Here is a 23253-nt window from a genome sequence, read left to right as displayed (position 1 = left end):
TCGTCTATGTCTTCTCATCCAGACACGTCCACCACTTAAAGTTGTTTTATAATGCCAAACGATAACGTTCGTTTTTAATCAAGTATATACACGTACTGCCTCTGAATTCTAAGCCAAAGCAAGTTCACGTTTCGCGTTCGTCCGTTAAACAAATGACACCATTAATGCGATCTACTTACGGAGAAGAAAACCCCCATCTCAAGACACTCTCCGTTCAGGATGTATGAAAAAATAAACGGCTCATCAATTGTAGGAAACAAAGGTTCACGTTTCTGATTGGTGTAATTTTGAAGCTCAGTCCAAAATCTACACTGGGGCTCATTTACACCAGTCTGAAAATGATCCAGTCCTTCGTTGCTGCGAGGTGTACCAGTCTGATAATGATCCAGTCCGTCGTTGCTGTGCGGTGTACCAGTCTGATTATGATCCACTCCGTCGTTGTTGCGCGGTGTACCAGTTTGAATGATCCAGTCGGTCGTTGTTGCGCGGTGCATCAGTCTGAAAATGATCCAGTGTGTCGTTGTTGCGCGGTGTACCAGTCTGAAAATGATTCAGTCCGTCGTTGTTGTGCGGTGCACCAGTGTGAAAATGATCCAGTCCGTCATTGTTTCGCGGTGTACTAGTCTGAATATAATCCAGTCTGTCGTTGTAGCGCGGTATCCTAGTCTGAATGATCCAGTCCGTCGTTGTAGCGCGGTGCACCAGTCTGAAAATGATCCAGTCCGTCGTTGTTGCGCGGTGTACTAGTCTGAATATAATCCAGTCCGTCGTTGAAGCGCGGTATCCTAGTCTGAATGATCCAGTCGGTCGTTGAAGCGCGGTGCACCAGTCCGAAAATGATCCAGTCCGTCATTGATGCGCGGTGTACCAGTCTTAATATGATCCAGTCCGTCGTTGCAACGCGGTGTACTAGTCTGAATATGATCCAGTCCGTCATTGTTGCGCGGTGCACCAGTCTGAAAATGATCCAGTCCGTTGTTGCTGCGCGGTGTTCTAGTCTGAATATGATCCAGTCCGTCATTGTAGCGCGGTGTTCTAGTTTGAAAATGATCCAGTGTGTCGTTGTAGCGTGGTGTACCAGTCTGAAAATGATTTGTATGGCTGGGTTACATCAGGGCCCAACGGAAAAACCCACCATCAGTCAGACAGCCCGCAGATGTCGATGCAGTAGGAAATTTGTGGAAGAAATTCTCCATTTGAGGGGATGTGTTAAGTTGGGCTGGTGTAAGTATAAACATCGAATTATTGCCACCAATAAATATCTTTTTAAATGCAAATAAGCTAACTCTAATTTATGTGACTTCTGCGGTGAAAATATCGATACTATAGATCATATATTTTGGGAGTGCAAATACATCCAACCTATCTGGAATCAGTTGACATCCTTTCTTTGCCAACAGCAACTAAACATTAAACTATCCCTCTTAAATGTTAGTTTTGGAATTAACTCATTAAAATCCATAGACGGTAATAATATTGTGAATTTTATTATCATATTGATGAAACTTTTTATCTTTAACATGAAATACAAGAAACAATTACCAAATTTTAATTGTTTTATACATAGCCTGAAATTAAAAATCCAGATTGAGAAAGAAATAGCCTTCAGTAATGATACATTGCATATTTTTGAACAAAAATGGAATCAAATTAAATTTACATAATGCTTGTCCACTTAAATATACTACTATCTTAATGCTAGTTTATCATTTCATATATTCATTTTAGTTGTTTTTTTTTCTTCTTTTTTTAATCTTATAACATTATTGATTATTATATATATTAGAACACATCCCGTTTCTCAATGATTGTAATATTACAAACCAAGGTCTAAAAAAACATTATAAGGCATATTTCTGTATAATTTGTTAAAAAAACCCATTGATTGCAAATGAAAGACATGTATGTATAAAATATATGCTTTAAAATGAATAAAAAAAAAAGTATAAACTGCCTTGCCATATCAGCTAGCATTTATAGCGACGCAGTAGAGTGTATGCCTGATTTGGAACCCGAAGGTCGCGGGTTCGATTCCCATTGTGGTCGGGGATTTTTCTATCGAGGTTACAGTGGCACGGTGAATCCAAATGAGGAGTACATTTTAAGAATTACTGGTTTAAAAAGACATAAAATACGCAATTAATACAACGTATAAGACGTCACTTATGATGTCCATCATAGACTTGAGCACGATCTGGTTCAAACCGTTTAATTGTCAGTTCACTTGGTATCTACAATCTATGAAGCTGAAAATCAATCGAGAACGCCTCGACTCGTAAGAATTGCGCAGATTGAAATTTTCCGTTGCAAATTAAATCGTTTATCACAAATAACGTTTAAGTTTATAGATGCTAGGATATGTTTCAAGAATCTGATTATGCACAAAGAATGTTTCAAATAAGTGATAATTTGCCCACGTCTTTTGTCTCATTAAACAGTCAAAGAATACACGATTCGACAGTAATTAATTAATTAAGCAAACATTACAAAATTAGTAAAATCAGTAAAAGTAGATAACAAGCTTTTTTCGCGGTTCTTATTGTATATACGGTAAGTTATCCCAAAGCTGAAAATAGCCAAGATTACATGCAGTGAAACAATGAAGGTAACTGTGATACGCCCAAAATAACATACCACGAAATGAACATTATTGTTTTAGTTTTAATGACTTGGATTTAAAAGATGAATACCAGTTTATATGTATATGCCGTTGTTACACTGAGAAAAACATATATAAGCAGTATATTTTATATTAACCCATCTGTATATAAATTCTGAACGTTATTAGTTTCCTGTGAAAAATCAGTTATTTATAATGTATGTAAATATATCAAAGAAGCTTTTTTTTATTAGAAATGCGATTCTAAATAATACTGTTTAATATTTTTTATTACCGTTTTGACAGTTAATTAATAGTATTTGTACTCGTAAATGTGTATTATATGTCATTTAATGTCATGTTGCTATATCTAGTTACGTGACAGTAAATAATGTGTATACTTTAGTATGTAGATGATGTACTTGTGTATAAGTCTGAATAAACTGTCTGTCTGTGAAATTGCCATCCCATTTTTTCCATTTCCATTTACTAACGCTGCTATCTAAAAATCAATGCAACGTGCTAACGAATCGTATGTATCTAGCGATATTTTATTGATCCGGCCTCCTGGACAGTTGAGGCGAGCTCTGGGAAAACTGGGCTTAATGCATGTGCGTAACTAATCATCCTCAATCAGTCTGTGCAGTCCGCACAATCTAATCAGGTAAAACACTTTCCGCCATTATGGATATTTTTGGTTTAAAAAAGGTCGCCTCTATACAAAAATCCACTTTAGTAGGAAAGCTTAAATTATGGATCATTTGGAACCATAGTAACAGGATATGAACTACCGGTAATCCAAAATATTACTAGTTCTGCATGGGTAGCTGGGTTCTTATGATATTCATAACCATAAACGCATCAATCTGATTTTTCCTCAGTTAAACGACAGTTTATTTATTATTAACCCAGCTATACATGCACACATGTACCCCGTTTATCTTTATTTCATACAAGCAAATGAAGGATACTAAATGGTGTTCAGGTGTGTTTATTCATATTGAATATATTCAACAAATGCAGAAATACTGACTGATAAAAACAATTAACTGAAGATTAAAACAATTTACAAATCTATAAGTACAGTTTGGTCTGGGCCATTTCGCACACTCATGTTAAAAATGTTACACATTTTTGTGCATACAAATATTAAGCAATCCTTGCCAACAAACTTCATCATTTTTGACTCTGTATGTACATTTTTATTTCGCATAGAATGATAAAAAACTATTGGTGAATGGCTTTTAACAATTAATTAAATTTAAATAACAGAAATTCATAAATATTTCAAAGACTCTTTTATTTAAAAATTCAATACAATTCCAAAGGAAAACATGAAATATACAAATAAACAACTATTTACAAACATAAAATACCTCCTGAAAAGTGAGAGGATTTTTTTATTGACACTGTTTCTACGGTGACACACAACAGTTACTGGGCACGACTCCTTAGAAACCGTCTCTTAGGGAAATCCCTCAGTGGGCTTCCATCAAATGGAACTGGTTGGCCATTTGGTGGCTGCTTATTTTCATTTGCTGCCACGTTTTTCTGTGCGTTCTTAATGCCATCTGAAAATATAGCACTTTGTCTGAGGCTGGTTGATTACTAGACTGTATAGTTTTCTTTGATCTCACATTGTGAATAATTTGTTGTATAATAAAATAATTTGGTGAATAATAAAATGTCTTGGAAGAAAATTTCGTATTTTATGGCTATTACATTGACATTTTTGGGGTCATAAAAACATGTAAAAATATGTAACCTTGATGTTCAATAAATGAACATGTGCTGCAAATAGCCAAGGGATAAAGGTAAAAGGTATACCACAGGTTGTTATCCAATCCAATTGATTGTCGAAATGGTACAATTATGCTCACTAATAAACCTGATCTCTCCGGAGAATATCTTTTCCTTAATGTACTATCCAGGCTTACCCGTTCTGATGTATCTGCAATCCCCCTTTTTTAAAATCAGTGCTCCAAACAAACCCCTGGCCATCTTGTGCCATTTTCCTTTCAGTTGCGTACTAATTAACTTGTTTTACAAAAAAAAAAAAAAAAAAAAGTTGATAAATATAAAAACTAAAAAGGTGTAACATACACTGATGCCATCAAACCACATGTTAAGACACAGAAAAGTCAACTAAATATTCTACAGAAGACAAAAAGAAACAAGAGGGCCAAGATGGCCCTAGTTCGCTCACCTGAGAGGAGTCAGTTCATTCAATCTTTACCAAATGTCAAACTTGACCTAGATATTGTCCAGACAAACATCCTGGTCAAGTTTCATCATTATTTCATCTGCCAGTCATGATCAATATACCTGTGAAGTTTCATGATCCTAGGCATAAGCATTCTTGAGTTATCATTCAGAAACCATTTTTCTAAGTTGAGTCACAGTAACCTTGACAGCCATTGTGTGAAAACGTTATTTGGCACTGTGAAATTGACCTTTGACCTAGTGACCTGATTATCAATAGGGGTCATCTGCGAGTCATGATCAATATACCTATGAAGTTTCATGAACCTAGGCATAAGCGTTCATGAGTTATCAGCCAGAAACCATTTTACTATTTCAGGTCACCGTGACCTTGACCTTTGACCTAGTGACCTGAGAATCAATAGGGGTCATCTGCAAGTCATGATCATTGTACCTATGAAGTTTCATGATCCTAGGCATAAGCGTTCTTGAGTTATCATCCAGATACCATTTTACTATTTTAGGTCACCGTCACTGTGACCTTTGACCTAGTGACCTGAAAATCAATAGGGGTCATCTTCGAGTCATGATCAATGTACCTATAAAGTTTCATGATCCTAGGCCTAAGCTTTCTAGAGTTATCATCTGGAAACCATTTTACTATTTTGGATCACCGTGACCTTGACCTTTGACCTAGTAACCTGAAAATCAATAGGGGTCATCTAAAAGTCATGACCAATGTACCTATGAAGTTTCATGATCCTAGGCCTAAGCGTTCTTGAGTTATCATCAGGAAACTATTTTACAATTTTGGGTCATCGTGACCTTGACCTTTGACCTATTGACCTGAAAATCAATAGGGGTCATCTAAGAGTTATGATCAATGTACCTATGAAGTTTCATGATCCTAGGCCTAAGCATTCTTAAGTTTTCATCCGGAAACCATTTTACTATTTCGGGTCATTGTGACCTTGACCTTTGACCTAGTGACCTGAAAATCAATAGGGGTTATCTGTGAGTCATGATCAATGTAGCTATGAAGTTTCATGATCCTAGGCCTAAGCGTTCTTGAGTTATCATCCGGAAACCATTTTACTGCTTTGTGTCACTGTGACCTTTGACCTAGTGACCTGAAAATCAATAGGGTCATCTGCGAGTCATGATCAATGTATCTATGAAGTTTCATGAACCTAGGCATAAGTGTTCTTGAGTTATCTTCCGGAAACCATTTTACTATTTCGGGCCATCATGACCTTGACCTTTGACCTAGTGACCTTAAAATCAATAGGAGTCATCTGCGAGTCATGATCAATGTACCTATGATGTTTCATGATCCTTGGCATAAGCACTCTTGAGTTATCATCCGGAAACCATCTGGTGGACGGACAGACTGACATGAGCAAAACAATATAACCCCTCTTCTTCAAAAGGGGGGGGGGGGGCATAATGAGAAAACTGCCCCCCTCCCAGCACCCATGTTATTCAACTGACCGGAACCATTTTTGACTCAACTCTCGTATCGAGGAAACAAATCTTCTGCGCAAATTTCATGAAAATTGGGCCAAAAATTTGACTTCTATTGTGTTCACATGTTTTCACTATATACATATAGAGAAAAATGCCCTGCCCACTGGCGGCCATGTTTTTTCACCAATCCCGACCATTTTCAAACTCGTCTGAGATATCAATAAAACCAATGTTTTGACCAACTTTCATGATGATTGGACAAAAATTGTGACTTCTAGAGTGTTTACAAGGTTTCTCTATAGCCAAATAAGGAAAACTGCCCCGCCCACTGGAGGCCATGTTTTTCAACGGATCGGAACTTCTTTTTAACTCAACCAAGATATCATAAAGACAAATATTTTGACAAAGTTACATGAAGATTGGGCATGATATGTGACTTCTACAGTCTTAACAAGGTTTTTCTTTTTTTTTACCTAGTGACCTAGTTTTTGACCCGGCACAACCCAGTTTTGAACTTGGTGGAGATTTCATTGGGACAAAGCTTCTGACCAAGTTTCATGAAGATGGGACAAGAAATGTGGCCTCTAGAGTGTTTATGAGCAAATGTTAACGGATGGACGGACGTACGACGTACAAAGACCGGTCACAAAAGCTCACCTGAGCAATCAGGTGAGCTAAAAACACTTTAAATCTGGTTGCAGCCCAAAAGTTTTTTTTACAATCTTCTACAGGTCATTCAGCTCTTAGAGATATAACAAAATCAATCAAGCATTAAAAAGGAGATGTCACAAGTTTGGGGGACAAAGTATATATTCTATAGTGTAAAAACTGGCAAAGGGTCATAACTCAGCTACATTTGAAGCAGCAAAAATTCCTTCCTTAACGACTGATTCCACACGAGGGTCAATCAGCTGTGACAGTTATAGCAAAATTGCAGGACTATAGACAGACTGTAATGTGAAAACAGACAAAGGGCTATACTGTAGCGAAATTCAGCAAAAATTCAATTCTTTACTATCATGTACACAGAAAGGTAATTCAGATGTGACAGTTTTAGAGAAATGTTGGAACATAATTAATGAAAAAAAGATAAAGGGCCATAATTCTGCAAACACTCATCACAGCCAAACTTCCTTTTTTGTACCATCGTCAACACATTAAGGTCATACAACTGTAAAAGATTGTAGAAGATCAACCCAGTAGGTAAAGAGGAGTTGAACAACTATAAATTTGGGTAGCATATAATTTTTTTTTTGTAAATTCCCAAAATATTTTTTTTACAATAAGTTTTCTGTGAATTTTCTGTACTGTAGAATTTTAGCTCATTGTTACATGAATCAAGAATTTCTCTTGATCAAGTTTCTTAATAATTATTATTCCAGTATTCCCTTTAATGCCATTTAAATGATTGCCCAAGTTTCAAAGACTTATCAAATATATAGATGGAAGTTTTTATTAATTGTTAGAAAGGACTTGTGTATCATTTTTTGCTTTGAATTTTTGTATAAAATATATTTAAGTATGTCAATGCAGGCCTCGACACTAACAGTGTCCCGGGACCCGAGACCCCCAAATTTTGTTGAGGGACACCAGTTTTTCCCAGGATTTTGCTCTAATTTTAATAGGCAGGGTGTCCTATGGACACCAATCTGTAGAAGTTAGTGTCAAGCCCTGCAATGAGGACCTAGGCCTTCTGGATTCAGTGCAAATAAAATCCTACATCATTAAAGCATGTATTGATCCCATCTATAAAAGTCATAACTTAATCAGCAATCTCTTAAATTAAGTGTCAATAAAATCCTTCATTTAAGCATATACCAAGCCCCATCTCCCACTTGTTTTAAAAATCCACTTACATCCGCAATCTCCACTTTCCTTTCCCAGCTTTTCACCTTCTTCTGTAGTTCGTAGAGGTCAGCCTTTTCCCCAACGTATTCCATCACTTCCGGCACCCTATAGTCTGCCAGCTGCTGACGAAGCTTCCGGTTCCTCTTCTCTGCTTTTGCACGCTCCTACGACGGGCATAAATATGTATACTCAAAAGCCCGCTATAACAAAACCCGACTTAATGCATGTGCATAAAGTGTCGTCTGCACAGGCTAATCAGGGATGACTTTTTCCGGCTTAACTGGAATTTCACTAAAATACATAGAAGCTGAAAGTGTCGTCCCTTATTAGTCTGTGCGGACTTCACAGGCTAATCTGGGACGACACTTTACGCACATGCATGAAACCCTGATATCCCAGAGCATGACTCATATATGCGTCTTGTTCTGAGAAAACTGGGCTTAATTCATATGCATAAAGTGTCGTCCCAGATTAGCCTGTGCAGTCCACACAGGCTTATCAGGGACGACACTTTCCGCTTAAATGGTATTTTAAGTTTCAAGGAAAACCCTCCTTACCGAAAATTAAGTTAAGGCGGAAAGTGTCGTCCCTGATTAGCCTGTGCGTACTGTACAGGCTAATCTGGGACGACACTTTACGCACATGAATTAAGCCCAATTTTCTCAGAACAAGACACATATAGTCCAAAGAATTTGTGACAATTGTCAATAAGAATTGCTTTTTCATCCACCTGTCAAGTAGTGCCCTTAGAAACCAAACTTATATGCACCAAGTGGGAATCAAACCCCTGTTGCATCACACGATGAGTAAGAAGAGTGAATAGTTTAAATTACTAGGCTACCCAGAAAGCATGGTTATGAGATTAACAAGAGCACCGCATAACGGGTGCCAAGCTCGGCTGCTAAAGTTTGTCAGAATTTTTTATTTTTTAATTTTTTTTTTAGAGGTCACAGTGACCTTGACCTTTGACCTAGTGACCCAAAATGGGTGTAGCGTGTAGAGCTCATCAAGGTGCATCTACATATGAAGTTTTAAAGTTGTAGGTGGAAGCACTTTGATTTTAGAGGCAATGTCAAGGTTTTTGTTCAAGTTTTATATTAGAGGTCACAGTGACCTTGACCTTTAACCTAGTGACCCAAAAATGGGTGTGGCATGTAGAATTCATCAAGGTGCAACTACATATGAAGTTTCAAAGTTGTAGGTGGGAGCAGTTTGATTTTAGAGCCTATGTTAAAGTTTGATATTAGAGGTCACAGTGACCTTGACCTTTGACCTTGTGACCCAAAAATGGGTGTGGCATGTAGAACTCATCAAGGTGCATCTATATATGAAGTTTGATTTTAGAGCCTATTGTTAAGGTTTAAGCGTGACGCCTACGGCGGACGAGCTGGCTATGACAAAAGCTGGGGTTTTCCCCGAAAACAGCCTCACTAAAAATAGAGCTTTCATTGAGAAAGCAAGTTTAATAAAATACACTTTAATAATTTATGCGCATTTGTTCATTATTTGACATTATTTCATGTAAAAAACAAAATAAACGAATCTACTTATGAATATGAAATAGACAACCACTTACATCTTCGACCACTTTAGTTTCAGCATCTATCCTCTGCAATAGGTCATTTCTGGAGGTGATCTCTGACTTTAGACGCTCAGATTCAAGTGTCAGGGTGGACAACTTTTTCTGGAATTAAACATATACTGGATATGAAATTGTTCATGTACAATTTATTCAAGACATTCATTAAGTATTTTTCCCACGATTTTGGACATGGGGCAGGGGCTGTTTGAATAGAGAAAAATTGTTTCGTTTTGACACAAATTGGGTAACTGGTGTATTATACTTGTTGCAAAAATTCTTTAAATTGAGAATAAGTCCTTTCAATATAATATTTATTAAGAGCTAACCCACACAGCTGTTAAAGTAACAAAATGTTGCTTTTTTTAAACCTTCAATTTGCAAAGACAGTCATTTGGGAAAAAATATTGACATTGGGAATGGAGCCAAGTAACAGCCCACAGTTTGACCAAAAAGCACTGCACATACATGTAAAATTTACAATACTAAATGCAGTTTTTTATTTGTCAATTTCCTTCCTTTTCATATATTTATTCATTAAGAAGTCCAGTACTTACAGATAAACATGCTAAATAATAAAGAGTAACCTTGTATGTGTTAAAATAAAATCCTATACCTTGCACATGTTAAAATAATATCTCGTTACCTTGTACATGTTCAGGCCTCGTGTTTGCATTACCTTGTACGTGTTTAGGACCCGTGTTTGTATAACCTCGTACATGTTTAGGACCCTTGTTTGAATTACCTTGTATGTGTTTAGGACCTGAGTGGTACTGCCCGCCATCTGTTTGAGGTTGAGCAGGTCTTTGTTACGCTCGTCAATCTTCTCCAGGTACTGCTGGTTCTCGATACGCAGCTGGTTAAAGTCCACCTCGTGTAGCACTTCACCCATCTCCTCTTTCTGAACACACGAAAACAGGGCTTAATGTATGCGCTTAAAGTGTCATCCCAGATTAGCCTGTGCAGTTTGCACAGGCTTATCAGGGATGACATTGTACACTTTTATGTTGTTTTTCTTAAAAAAAGACGCTTCTGTAAAAAAATCCAGTGCAGATGGAAAGAGTTGTCCCTTATTCCCCTGCACAGGCTTATCTGGGACAACACTTAACGCACTTGCATTAAGCCCTGTTTGCCAAGGGCAAGGCTCGTGTCGAGTCAAATTTTTTTCAGGACACATTTTCACTCTTCAAGGAATAAGGTCAAGGTCCTTCTTATGAGGAAGTTTATATTAAATACCTAATCAGGGGGAATTTAAGATTGATTTGAATAATGAATGCCCAGATACTGTGCTTCGAATATATATCAATATTGACAACAAACTCGGAGAATGTTTTAATAATGTTTCGACACTTAAAATTGGGTTAAAATATGTGACAGGACGCCATAATTTTGATGTCCTGACATTGCTGTCAACATTTTCAAACAAGCCATTTTAAATATGAACAAAATGAAAGGCACACTATAATAACACATATCAACTCGTTTAATATAAATGGTAGCATTTATGATTAATCCAATTATGGTCATAGAAAATATTTTCATTGATTACTTACAAACTAAAAGTGATATTCTACCAAATCAAAGAAATATCATGAAATACATTTAACCCTTTCAGTGCGGGAACCGAATTTTGAAGGCCTTTGCAAACAGTTTGGATCCAGATGAGACGCCACAGAACGTGGTGTCTCATCAGGATCCAAACTGTTTGCTATTCTGATAATATTCTTTGAAAAAAATTGAAGAAAATGCTAATTTTAGAAATTCAGCAGACGATATTTTAGCAGACGACAAATTTCTTAGCATGTAAAGGGTTAAACCTTTTAGCATGAACTAATTTTTCTTTCCAACACTGTTATAATTCTATATCTGATACAAAAAGTTTATTGCCTGATGTTCAATTTCAATCAGTAGGATGTGAGTGAAAAAACAACACAATATCAAACCTGTTTCAGTTGTAAGTGTAATTTCTTCTTCTGTACTTTCAAAGTAGCATTTTTCAGTCGCAACTTCTCAATTAAAGTGTCCTGAAAAAAATATTGAAGTGAAATGCCTATTATTAATACAAGGAAAATGTGGACATGAGTTTTAATGTTATTATTTATTAAATTCAGTAATTATTTATGTTCTGCTTAATACATTACCAGTTAAATTCTCGTTTTCCGAAATGCTGAAAATGAGTTAAAAAGAATCACTGCTTATAACCTCAGATGAAATTTAAGTACTTCAAATGACTTAGATTATTTAACGAGTATCATACTCTTGATTTAATCCGGTCTTCAAAATAGCGGACAACTTTCTCAGCCACAACTTTGGCTTGTTGAGACCCACCGGCCCCTTTCATGATGTCACGATCAAATTCATATCGTTCTTTCTTTGTTTCTGTAAGTCGTAAATCTGCCTCTTCCATTAGAGCCTGTAAAACAAAAAGCTTTCATTAATTATGTTTAATGAGAAATACTTTTAGACTTTATAATTGTTAAACAGTATTTAAAGAAAATAATCTGGAGTTTGTATTCATTAAAAGCCTGACAATATAGTTTATGCACAGAAAAAGGTGTATCAATATTTAATGTATTGTCGACAGGGCACGTTTATTAACAAACTAAAATTCTCTTCTGAAAAGGTATGTTAATGGGACTTAACATATTATCGAAATCTTGATTTTCCTACTTTTTATCATAGATTGAACAAATAAAGAATACTTTATCAGTGACCAAAATAACTTATCATGCAGACTCATACTAACAAAACATTTTTGTTTGTGAGTGTTTATCATTGAACAATTCATAACACTATAAAGATTTACAAATTCAAAATGTTAAAATGCTTAACATTTTGAAACAGTCCAGATGGCCAAGTGGTTAAGGATATAATTTTTTTAATCCAAATATCATTGGATTGAGCCCCAGTGAGGTTAACATTCTTTCTTTCTTACATTCTATTATTCTTTCTTTTAGATTCATCAAGTTAAAGCATTCACTGAAAACTGTAAATAGATTCCATTAAGTATGTGATTTAATCCTTTGAAGTTTTCTGTATTGTTCTATTTTTTGTAGCCGATAAGTAATTTTTTTTTAGCAAAAGCATTGTATTTCAATTTAAACTTGATCTGACAACATATATTCTGCCAATAAACTTTTTTTTTAAGTTATGTTTTCAATTTCTTTCTTGAAGATGTATATATTTGACTTCCTTTCAAAATAAACTTTTTAGTAGCCATCACAATGTCTTCAAAGTGCAACTTCATGTAAAGCTTATAAAAAAAACCTTATATGTATCCAGAATGTTTTCTGAAGCATCTTTTAGCTTATCAATATCTTCTCGGAGTTCTTCAATTTCCTTTTGAGCAATGTCACATTTCTGCTCAGCAGTGAGTCGAAGGGATTTATCAATATTACTGCTTCTGGATTTTGATCTTTTTCGGTCGACACGGCGGACCAAGTCTTGAGATGATTGAGATGGTGTTGCACCTGTACCAGCAGAAATGCCTGCCAAGTCTTTTGGCTCCACACGTTCAAGATATTTTTCGAACATGAGTGTTTCTGTGCCAAGGACTTCATTTGCACGACTGAAAAAACATATATTATAAATCAAACCATTTCGAGTACTTAAGAAATAAATGATTTACACCTTAAATAATAGTTGATGTAATATACATATTAATAACAAGAATATCAGTGAAACTGATGGATGCTCCCCGATGATGTGCTTTGTCAATGTATGTGTTAATAAACACCTAAAAAAATCTATTATTAGCCTCAGTGACCTTGACCCCAGTGACCTCAGACCTCATCAAAAGGTAGAGGTCCATGCAAGGTACCTACATGCCAAATATGAACGCTATTGGTAAAGTCTTGAAGGCGCTATGAGAAACAGTAGCAAAAGTGTGATAGAAGGAAGTCTTTTATTAGCCATGGTGACCTTGACCCCAGTGACCTCAAACCTCATCAAAAGGTAGAAGTCCATGCAAGGTACCTACATGCCGATTATGAAAGCGATTAGTAAAGTATTGAAGGTGCTATAAGCAGTCTTCACGCTAAATATTTTAGCCAAATAGTCCTTCAGGCTAATCAGATGGAATTTTGAATAGCCCGAAGACATGTTCAATGGCCCGAAGTGGACCCTTTTGGCCAGGAACACCAAAATAGTTATTAACAATCAGAAAATCTACTTCCATTGGTAAAAACAAATGCATGTGATTACGATAATAAAGGGTATCTGTTTCCTTTTGAAATGCATTTTATACAAAATGCACCAGATAAAAATGCTGTTTATTGTAACTTTATAATTACACATGTTCTCATTCATGCAATGAATCCATTTATCAGTTTGACCGGTGTTTAGTTTTATTTTAAAGCAAATTGAAATATTATCATGTTTAAAAAATATCCGAAGAACTTGAAAAATACATCAGCCTATTAAAATAACAGATTATTATCGTATTATTACTAGGACAATCGCCGGTGAATTTCTGAATTGTCGGCATGTGGCTTCAGAATAAAAGGCCACTGGGTGTGTTAATTGCCCAAGTGACAATGTCTGCTTCTTTAATTTACTCCCGATGTTTTGATAAGCATGTTTCAACCGTGAAAAGTATTGTATATTTGTAAACAGATTATAAGTAGCAAAGTAGGTCAGGTAGCAGAACGAGATAACAGAATAAACAAAAGTACTACAATTATTAATAATTAGTTAAAAAACATCTTCTAAGACGCAAGAATAATCAATTAAAACACATGGAAATCTAACTGTTATAAGGACCAATTTGTTTTTAACCCAATGCGTACAATATCCCTTAAAAACTCTTTTTATTTTTATTGAAAATTTACTTCGTCCATTTTTCATGAATTATAAATACATTTTCAGAAAACGCTTCCAAAATTAAAAAGGCTTCTAGATTGGTCATTATTTTAAAACATTACAAAGTGCCCGATGTGCGAACATCCCGAAACTTGATCTACGCATGTTCAGTTTGAATAACCTCACCTTGATTTGGCGTCAATTGCATCATTACTTTAAAGAGCAACATACCCGCATGTTTACACGACAGTTTAGAACAAGAGGGCCATGATGGCCCTGTATCGCTCCACTGTTTTTTTATGCGAAAAAAACGTGCAATGCGCATGGGTTGAAATGTGCTCAAGCATGTGACTTTCTCTTTCTATCCCTCGTCCCACTGGGCGCTTAAAGTTGGAAGGGAAGGGTGAGCATTTTTATTTATGGAAAAAGTTACTACCGTGTTAACTAAACAGACTAAAAAGCCTGGGAATTGTTGCACAGGTCCTTTGCTTATAACGTAGGTACATTTATCTCTCCAAAAGATATTGTTGTTCTTTCTATTTCACATACTTTTAGATGCTGATGATCAAATCTACGCATTTGATTTGAAACAGATTCACAAGACCCATATGAATCAAAATGCCTTCACTCTTTACCAAACAACACATTTTGGACATTCCCAATTTGAAAGAGGTTGCAGACGACAATTAAATTGTAATGGAATCTGAAGGAAATGATCAGGTAGGGTAGAAATAATTGTGATAATAGGAGAAATTGCTCATCTTGAGCAATTTCTCCTTTTATCACAATTATTTATAAAGTTGTCAGCTACAAACCTGTAAAATCCTGTTAGTGTTTCGTAAAGGGTTAATAATCTCTGGTTCCTGCTTAAAAGCCTTTCACACATTTATAACAAATACAATAGTAGCATCTTTCTTTTTATAGAATCATCTCAAAATATAACAAGGGCTGTTTGTAAAACATGCATGCCCCCCATATGGGCTGTCAGTTGTAGTGGCAGCCATTGTGTGAATACATTATTTGGCACTGTGACCTTTGACCAAGTGACCTAAAAATAAATAGGGGTCATCTGCAAGTCATGATCAATGAACCTATGAAGTTTCATGATCATAGGCATATAAGCTTTCTTGAGTTATCATCCGGAAACCATTTTACTGTGTAAAGTCACCATGACCTTGACCTTTGACCTAGTGACATGAACATCAATAGGGGTCATTTGCGAGTCATGATCAATGTACCTATTTAGTTTCATGATCCTAGGTGTAAGCCTTCTTGAGTTATCATCTGGAAACCATTTTTCTAAGTTGAGTCACTGTGACCTTTGACCTAGTGACCTGAAAATCAATAGGGGTCATCTGCGAGTCATGATCAATGAACCTATGAAGTTTCATGATCCTAGGCATAAGCATTCTTGAGTTATCATCCAGAAACCATTTTACTATTTCGGGTAACAGTGACCTTGATTTTTGACCTAGTTACCTAAAAATCAATAGGGGTCATCCGCGAGTCATGATCAATGTACCTATGAAGTTTCATGATCCTAGGCATAAGCGTTCTTGAGTTAATATCCTGAAACCATTTTACAATTTGGGTCACCGTGACCTTGACCTTTAACCTAGTGACCTGAAAATCAATAGGGGTCATCTGCGAGTCATGATCAATGTACCTATGAAGTTTCATGATCAAGCGTTCTTGAGTTATCATCCGGAAACCATTTTACTATTTCGGGTCTCAGTGACCTTGACCTTTGACCTAGTGACCTGAAAATCAATAGGGGGTCATCTGCAAGTCATGAACAAATTTGGTAGAGGATTATTAGATATCACCACATACCAAGTTTAGTAGCCCTAGGCTCTATAATTATGAACAAGAAGATTTTAAAGTTTGCACAAAATAGGCCATATTTTAGCATATGTTCATTTTTGTGACCCCCGGGGCAGGGTCAAATTTGTCCCCAGAAGCATAATTTGAACAAACTAAGTAGAGACCTATTAGATGTCACTACATACCGAATTTGGTAGAAATAGGCCCAATAGTTATGGACAAGAAGATTTTTAAAGTTTGCACAAAATGGGTCCAATTTAAGCATATGTTCAATTTTGTGACCCCTGGGAACGGTCAAATTTGATCCCAGGGGCTTAATTTGAACAAACTTGGTAGAGGACTATTAGATGTCATTACATACCAAATTTGGTAGCCCTATGCCATACAGTTATGGACAGGAAGATTTTTAAAGTTTGCACAAAACAGGTCTTATATAAGCAAATTTTCAATTTTTTGACACCCCAGGGCAGGGTCAAATTTGAACCCAGGGGCATAATTTGAAGAAACTTGGTAGAGGACTATAAGATGTCACTACATACCAAAATTGGTAGTCCTAGGCCCAATGGTTATGGACGAGAAGATTTTTTAAAGTTTTCACAAAATAGGCCTTATATAAGCAAATTTTCAAATTTGACCCCCCAGGGCAGGGTCAAATTTGACCCCAGGAGCATAATTTGAACAAATTTGAAAGAGTTTCACCCCAGGAACATTCCTGAGAAATTTCATCAGAATTGGACCAGTAGTTTAGGAGAAGAAGATGTTTAAAGAACAAGATGCGTTTGTGAAACACAATGTCCCCCTATATGACGTTTGAGCTTGAAGGATGGCCTTGACCTTGTGAAGGATGACCTTGACCTTTCACCACTCAAAATGTGCAGCTCCATGAGATACACATGCATGCCAAATATCAAGTTGCTATCTTCAATATTGCAAAAGTATTCATAAAATAAGCGATTTGGGCCACATATATTTGACCTCTGACCTTGAAGGATGACCTTGACCTTTCACCACTCAAAATGTGCAGCTTCATGAGATGCACATGCATGCCAAATATCAAGTTGCTATCTTCAATATTGCAAAAGTATTTATAAAATAAGTGATTTGGGCCACATATATTTGACCTCTGACCTTGAAGGATGACCTTGACCTTTCACCACTCATAATGTGCAGCTCCATGAGATACAAATGCATGCCAAATATCAAGTTGCTATCTTCAATATTGCAAAAGTATTCATAAAACTAGAAATGGCGCGGCAGAGGCCGACGCGTATCCCCACGCCGAATGTTTGACCTAGGTGTGCCCCAGGGTTGGTAATGGGGCCATGCATAGCTGAGATTGACCGTATTGTCATAAGAGAAGTTCATCATCAATTAGAAGTGAATTGGTGTAGAAATGAAGAAGTTATAGTAAAAGGCAATTTTGGGTGGGTGTGACATGTGGGCAGGGCGCCCCAGGGTTGGTAATTGTGCCATGCATAGTTGAGATTGACCGTATTGTCATAAGAGAGGTTCAGTATCAATTTGAAGTGAATCGGTGTAGAAATGAAGAAATTATAGTAAAAGGCAATTTTGTGTGGGTGTGGTCTATGTGGGCGGGGCGCCCCAGGGTTGGTAATGGGGCCATGCATAGTTGAGATTGACAGTATTGTCATAAGAGAAGTTCAATATCAATTTGAAGTGAATCGGTGTAGAAATGAAGAAATTATAGTAAAGGCAATTTTGGGTGGGTGTGGTCTATGTGGGCGGGGCCCCAGGGTTGGTTATGGGGCCATGCATAGTTGAGATTGACCCTAATGTCATAAGAGAAGTTCAGTATCAATTTGAAGTGAATCCGTGTAGAAATGAAAAAATTATAGTAAATGGAATTTTTTGGTGGGTGTGGCCTATGTGGGCGGGCGCCCCAGGGTTGGGATTGGGGCCATGCATAGTTGAGATTGACCCTAATGTCATAACAAAAGTTCAGTATCAATTTGAAGTGAATCCGTGTAGAAATGAAAAAATTATAGTAAATGGAAATTTTTGGTGGGTGTGGCCTATGTGGGCGGGGCGCCCCAGGGTTGGGAATGGGGCCATGCATGGTTGAGATTGACCGTATTGTCATAGGTGAGGTCCAGTATCAATTTGAAGTGAATCGGTGTAGAAATAAAGAAGTAAATGTAAAATAACCTAAAAAAATGAGTGATAATTTCTGACGCGGCCCCACCCCAACCCCTATAACTTTTTACCCAGGGGTCAGATCAAAATTCCAAATAGTGCAGGGTCGCACATATGCTCATAGCTACCATGTGTGTAAATTTCAAGGTTCTAGTGCTTTTAGTGTAGGAGGAGATAGTGGCCAGGACGGACGGACAGACGGACGGACAGACGGACGGACGGCGGAGATCACCACAATATCCCCACCTTTTTTTCAAAAAGCGTGGGGATAATGAGCATTTTTGGCCACATATATTTGACCTCTGACCTTGAAGGATGACCTTGACCTTTCACCACTCAAAATGTGCAGCTCCATGAGATACACATGCATGCCAAATATCAAGTTGCTATATTCAATATAGCAAAAGTTATTGCAAATTGTTAAAGTTGGCGCAAACAGACCAACCAACAGACCAACAGACCAACCAACGGACAGGGCAAAAACAATATGTCCCCCACTACTATAGTGGGGGACATAAAAAGTTAACACACAGACGGACGCACGGACGCACGCACGACGGACACAGGACCATGACATAAGCCCCGCTGGCTTGTGGCCAGTGGAGCTAAAAAAATGGCGGCTGCATGTGTTCATGAAATTTTTTAACACGTATAACATCATTTAAGGCATTTAAATAGCGAATTTAATTGTGCCTCTTAAAAAATGCGTATAAATCAGGTTATTGATATGATAGTTGTTTCAGTTTGTTTACAATTTTACGCTCTTATTTTTAATTGACCGGTCGGGCTATTTTAAAAGCATTTAGGATCGACCGACCGGCCCAAGAATCGACTTGGCTTCGGGCTTATAGGCTAATTTGAAGACTGGCTATAAGAAACGCTAGCAAAAGTGTGACGGATGGAAGTATCTTGGGCACCCGTATTACCAGTGACGTAAGCATGCATTTGTAAATAAATAATATTAAATGCAACTTCCGTAAAAAAAATTCATATAATTATCAGAATCATTCATTTTTCCTCAAGTTAACATGAAACCTACCATATATATTAACGAAAACTCATTTTAATCCATCATAGAAGTAGGTCACTGTCTGCCATTTTGGTTTCTACTGTCATCACCGGTAATAGAAGTATATTACCGGTGATGAAATAGTTTTCACTCAGACAATTTTTTTTTTCCAGAAAATCACAGTTTACTAAACTAAACTTCCGTACTGTCGAATATATACAACCAAACAACAAAGTTTAAAACATGTTGTGATCAATTTTCAAACAATAAATGAATTAAATATGAATGATGTAACAGGGTTTTAACATTCATTTCAAGTATTCTGTTCAATTGTTCTGTTTTAATGTTAATATTTCCCTTAGTCTCATTTATAAGACGCGCAAAGAATTTAGAGATACTTTTTATATGGGCTAAATTCTTTGGAACGTCTCATCGTTGAAGGACCTTTTTTGTGGTGGAAACCAGAAAGTTTAAATTTTCATCAATTTGCGTAAAATTGCAAAATAACATTACCAACTCATTCAGTTTAAATTCAGAAGTTCATTTTTACATCAAATATCGTCGATTCGAAGTTAGAAAGGCATAAATTCATCAGTTAAACTTCTGCTTAAATCGCAAAACAATCACTGACCTGTAGCCATGTCATGAAACTGATTTAAATATGAACCAATCAGAAGAAGGCATTACGGTGTAACGTGTACGCGTAATTTTATTTAACATGAGCTTTTAACACCGACTTTTACCTAACTAGATCTAGTATGCTAATCTTTGTCGATTTAATAAGCATATGTTCAAAACAGATATGGTGCAGTTTCTATTCACTGTTCTAAGTTTCAGGAAGTGTTTATGCATGTCTTTTTCGCACCTCTGTCTGTGTTGTTTTATGTACTTACATTCTACGTTACAAAGGACGGTATACTGTACGATCTGTATCAATATTATTTATGTACAGTATAAAAATAAAAGATGTACTTTATTTCAGAACTTTTTAATTGTCAATTTAGAAAAAAAACAATGCTAAATTAATCCAGAAAAGTATAACATCGGTTTACTATGTAACGCGCTGCACCACAACAGACGAACGCAAACTGTATTTTACGCTGTTTATTCTTCCACTTTAAACCAGATGCTTTACATCGAGGTTGTGTTATCGATTTATATCTACACAGCGAGCGAATCGAGAGATATTGAAAAATTGAATAGTGGTTGGATTTAAATTGCTCAGGCGTGCAAAATTCAAAGTGTCATTACATAATTTTTACGGAACATTATCGAGAAATGAATTATCTACACAGGTATGTAAATATTATTGCAATCCGTTGTTATTAAGTGTCTTATATCGGGGCTTGAATGTTGCGCACAAAATCCTTGCGCAACAATATAGACAAAGAACAAAAAATTCCCACCACATAATTGGTCTTTCACCCTTTGTACGCTCCAAATATTACCCATATAAAAAGTAGCTTAATATTTAAGAGCGTCAAAAATTTGGACTAATATTTCCCTTTAACTCATGGTGTTTAAATGGTTTACTTATTAAGCAGTGATCCTGTGGCCAGTCTAAGAGTTGAAGTCAGTCAAGCATGATTATCATAGGTCCACTTTATGTAATTGTTCAGTTAGACTTGACCAGTGATTTTCCTTCCCTTTCCTTTGTCTACATGACACTTGAGAAGTTTCGCTCAGTAATGCAAAGAGGAGATATGTACATCAGGGTTATGGAAACGCGCACCTGTTGTCTACTATGTAAACATTTGCAGACAGACTTTTCAAAACGATAGTTTTCATTAGAAAACTGAATGATCAACCAGATTGTGCTTGCTGTGTAGTAGTAGCGTATTTACAAACATCACCAGTAATTCGGGTACACCGGTAATAGGATTATGGAGGATAAGTAAGGAAGGACAAACTGGCAACTATATGCTCCGCCAAAATTTTATTTCGGGGAGCATAAAAAGTAATACAAGCACTTTCAATTCAAATCATTAACATAACTAATCAAGTGGTTGAACGTAATAGTCAGAAACTGAAACTTTTGAAAGATCAATTATTCATAATGGTAAGTTTGTTGTTGCATGCTGTGTTTTATAAGAGTTAAACATTTCACTTGCTTTGAGTCTCAAACTTTAAGGTAATATTTTGGATATACATATATCTTAAATGATAACATTCCATGCCCTTTATTTTAGAGTTAAGTTGAATGAACAAAATGAAGCCTGAAGAGATCAATAAAATTGCCATTCGCGCACCTGCATTGTCAAAGTAGACAATCCATTTTGTAATTTAATAGTGCCGTCTAATATAATGATTTCATGTTTAACATCTTACATTGTGTCTTCAACTAATTGGTACAATTCTTCATCACTTAAATCCTGTAAAGGATCTTCGTTGGCATCATTACTCGTATCGTGAGTATCAACACTCTCCGTGTCCGCCATCTTGTTGTCTTGTTGCTATTGGTGTCATCCGGGCACTTGCGGTTACAATAAACTTTAAAAGTAGGTTACAAACCATAATTCACTAATTATTAGTTAGTCGCCTGTCGATTTAAGCGGAGGGTTCGTTCGTCTGTCTGTCCTAATATTGTGATGACTCATAAAGTACTTTCTTTAACCTAGGTTAACTTATAATAATCCTATACTTAATCCGACCACATTAACCTGTGATGGGTGTATAGTTTTGTCAGTGATTGATCATTTGTTCAAACGAATTTTTATGTAAAGGTCCATGAATATGTCATTGATTGTTATTTCAACTGAGCATCATACTTTTTGCTCCAGCCACACATATTTCCTTTCAATGATAACAAAGCAAATGTCGACATTGGCCTGAACTCTTCTCTTTTATAATTATGTATTTGGTTGCATTATTTGTGAAATTTCGCATTTACTTTGCACATTATATATTTATGACCCACAGCAACCAAGTTGAAATGGTCAATTGTGGATGACTGTCTGGTAAGAAGTTTTAAATTTGAATTTATATGTGGTCAGACAGTAATTATTCTTTAAGACAATTTGCCAAAATCCACAAACAACAGTACCGAAGGACAATGAAACATGGCATTTATTTATTTAAACAATTCTGCAATCCAAATCTGCAGCTAGGTTGCATGCAAGCTATCTTCTCATAGAATCACAGTGCAATGCCTCAATAAAAAAATCTCAAATTATGGAGCGGGAACTGTTTTCTATTTTAATTTTCAGTGACCTTGACCTTCAACCTACTGTTCTCCAAATGGAATCCCAAGCTAGATATAAATGTAAGCTACGTAGTACAAAATGAAAGTACAATATCTCCATTCACCTTAAATTAATGAGCATAAACTGTATACATGTATATTCATTACGGTACTCCAACCTCTTAACCCTTCACCACTAAGATATGTATTTTGACTCATTTGTAGTCTCTCAGAAAGTTAAATTTAGTTAAGGACCTTTCTTACTGGATTCAAATTTTAAAGGCTCCATTTCCATCCCTTCCTTACTGATATGTAGCAAACAGCATAAAACCTGAACAGACTGAGTGTCCCCATAACCTTTTCCCACTCAGAAGCAAAGTGAAAATGGCTATGTGCAAACAGCATAAAACCAGAACAGCCTGCGAGTAACTCAGTCCGTTCAGGTTTTATGCTGTTTGCTGCTCATTAGCAGAGTTGGAAATGAAGCCGTTAAAACTAGAATCTAGTAAGAAAGGTCTTTAATTGAATTAACTTTTCTAAGGGACTACAAATACGTAAAAATACGTATGCAAGTGGTAAAGGGTTAATAA

General features: G+C 36.4%; 1 protein-coding gene across 2 annotated transcripts; it reads right to left on the bottom strand.

Annotated features, from left to right (window-relative positions):
- Positions 1 to 3574: 3574 nt before the first annotated feature.
- LOC127863337 (coiled-coil domain-containing protein 113-like) lies at positions 3575 to 21968 on the bottom strand. Of its 2 annotated transcripts, XM_052402762.1 has the most exons (9): positions 21811 to 21968; positions 12963 to 13263; positions 11953 to 12108; positions 11639 to 11719; positions 10441 to 10596; positions 9693 to 9800; positions 8125 to 8280; positions 4537 to 4636; positions 3575 to 4170 (listed from the first exon to the last, which is right to left on the bottom strand). In XM_052402762.1, exons 1-9 carry the CDS (start codon positions 21918 to 21920, stop codon positions 4034 to 4036), a joined length of 1305 nt encoding a protein of 434 aa, XP_052258722.1. In that variant the 5' UTR covers positions 21921 to 21968; the 3' UTR covers positions 3575 to 4033. The 2 variants fall into 2 exon arrangements, with proteins under 2 accessions (XP_052258722.1, XP_052258723.1); XM_052402763.1 differs by lacking the exon at positions 4537 to 4636.
- Between the last annotated feature and the right edge of the window lie 1285 nt (positions 21969 to 23253).

The sequence above is a fragment of the Dreissena polymorpha genome, unplaced genomic scaffold (genome assembly GCF_020536995.1).
Source record: "Dreissena polymorpha isolate Duluth1 unplaced genomic scaffold, UMN_Dpol_1.0 chrUn005, whole genome shotgun sequence".
Classification (NCBI taxonomy): Eukaryota; Metazoa; Mollusca; class Bivalvia; order Myida; family Dreissenidae; genus Dreissena; species Dreissena polymorpha.
The sequence above is the reverse complement of the archived record's forward strand: the minus strand, read 5'-3'. Positions and strand labels throughout refer to the sequence as shown.

What these genes read in the sequence shown, in the direction of transcription:
- LOC127863337 (XM_052402762.1), bottom strand. Translation starts at nt 21,920, where the DNA reads ATGGCGGACACGGAGAGTGTTGATACTCACGATACGAGTAATGATGCC. An exon ending in AGGTCCTAAACACATACAAG is followed by an intron (nt 9,801 to 10,440) that starts GTAATTCAAACA and finishes GTTTAATTCCAG; the next exon opens with AAAAAGTTGTCCACCCTGAC. An exon ending in GGAAAGTGGAGATTGCGGAT is followed by an intron (nt 4,637 to 8,124) that starts GTAAGTGGATTT and finishes TTGTAAAACAAG; the next exon opens with TTAATTAGTACGCAACTGAA.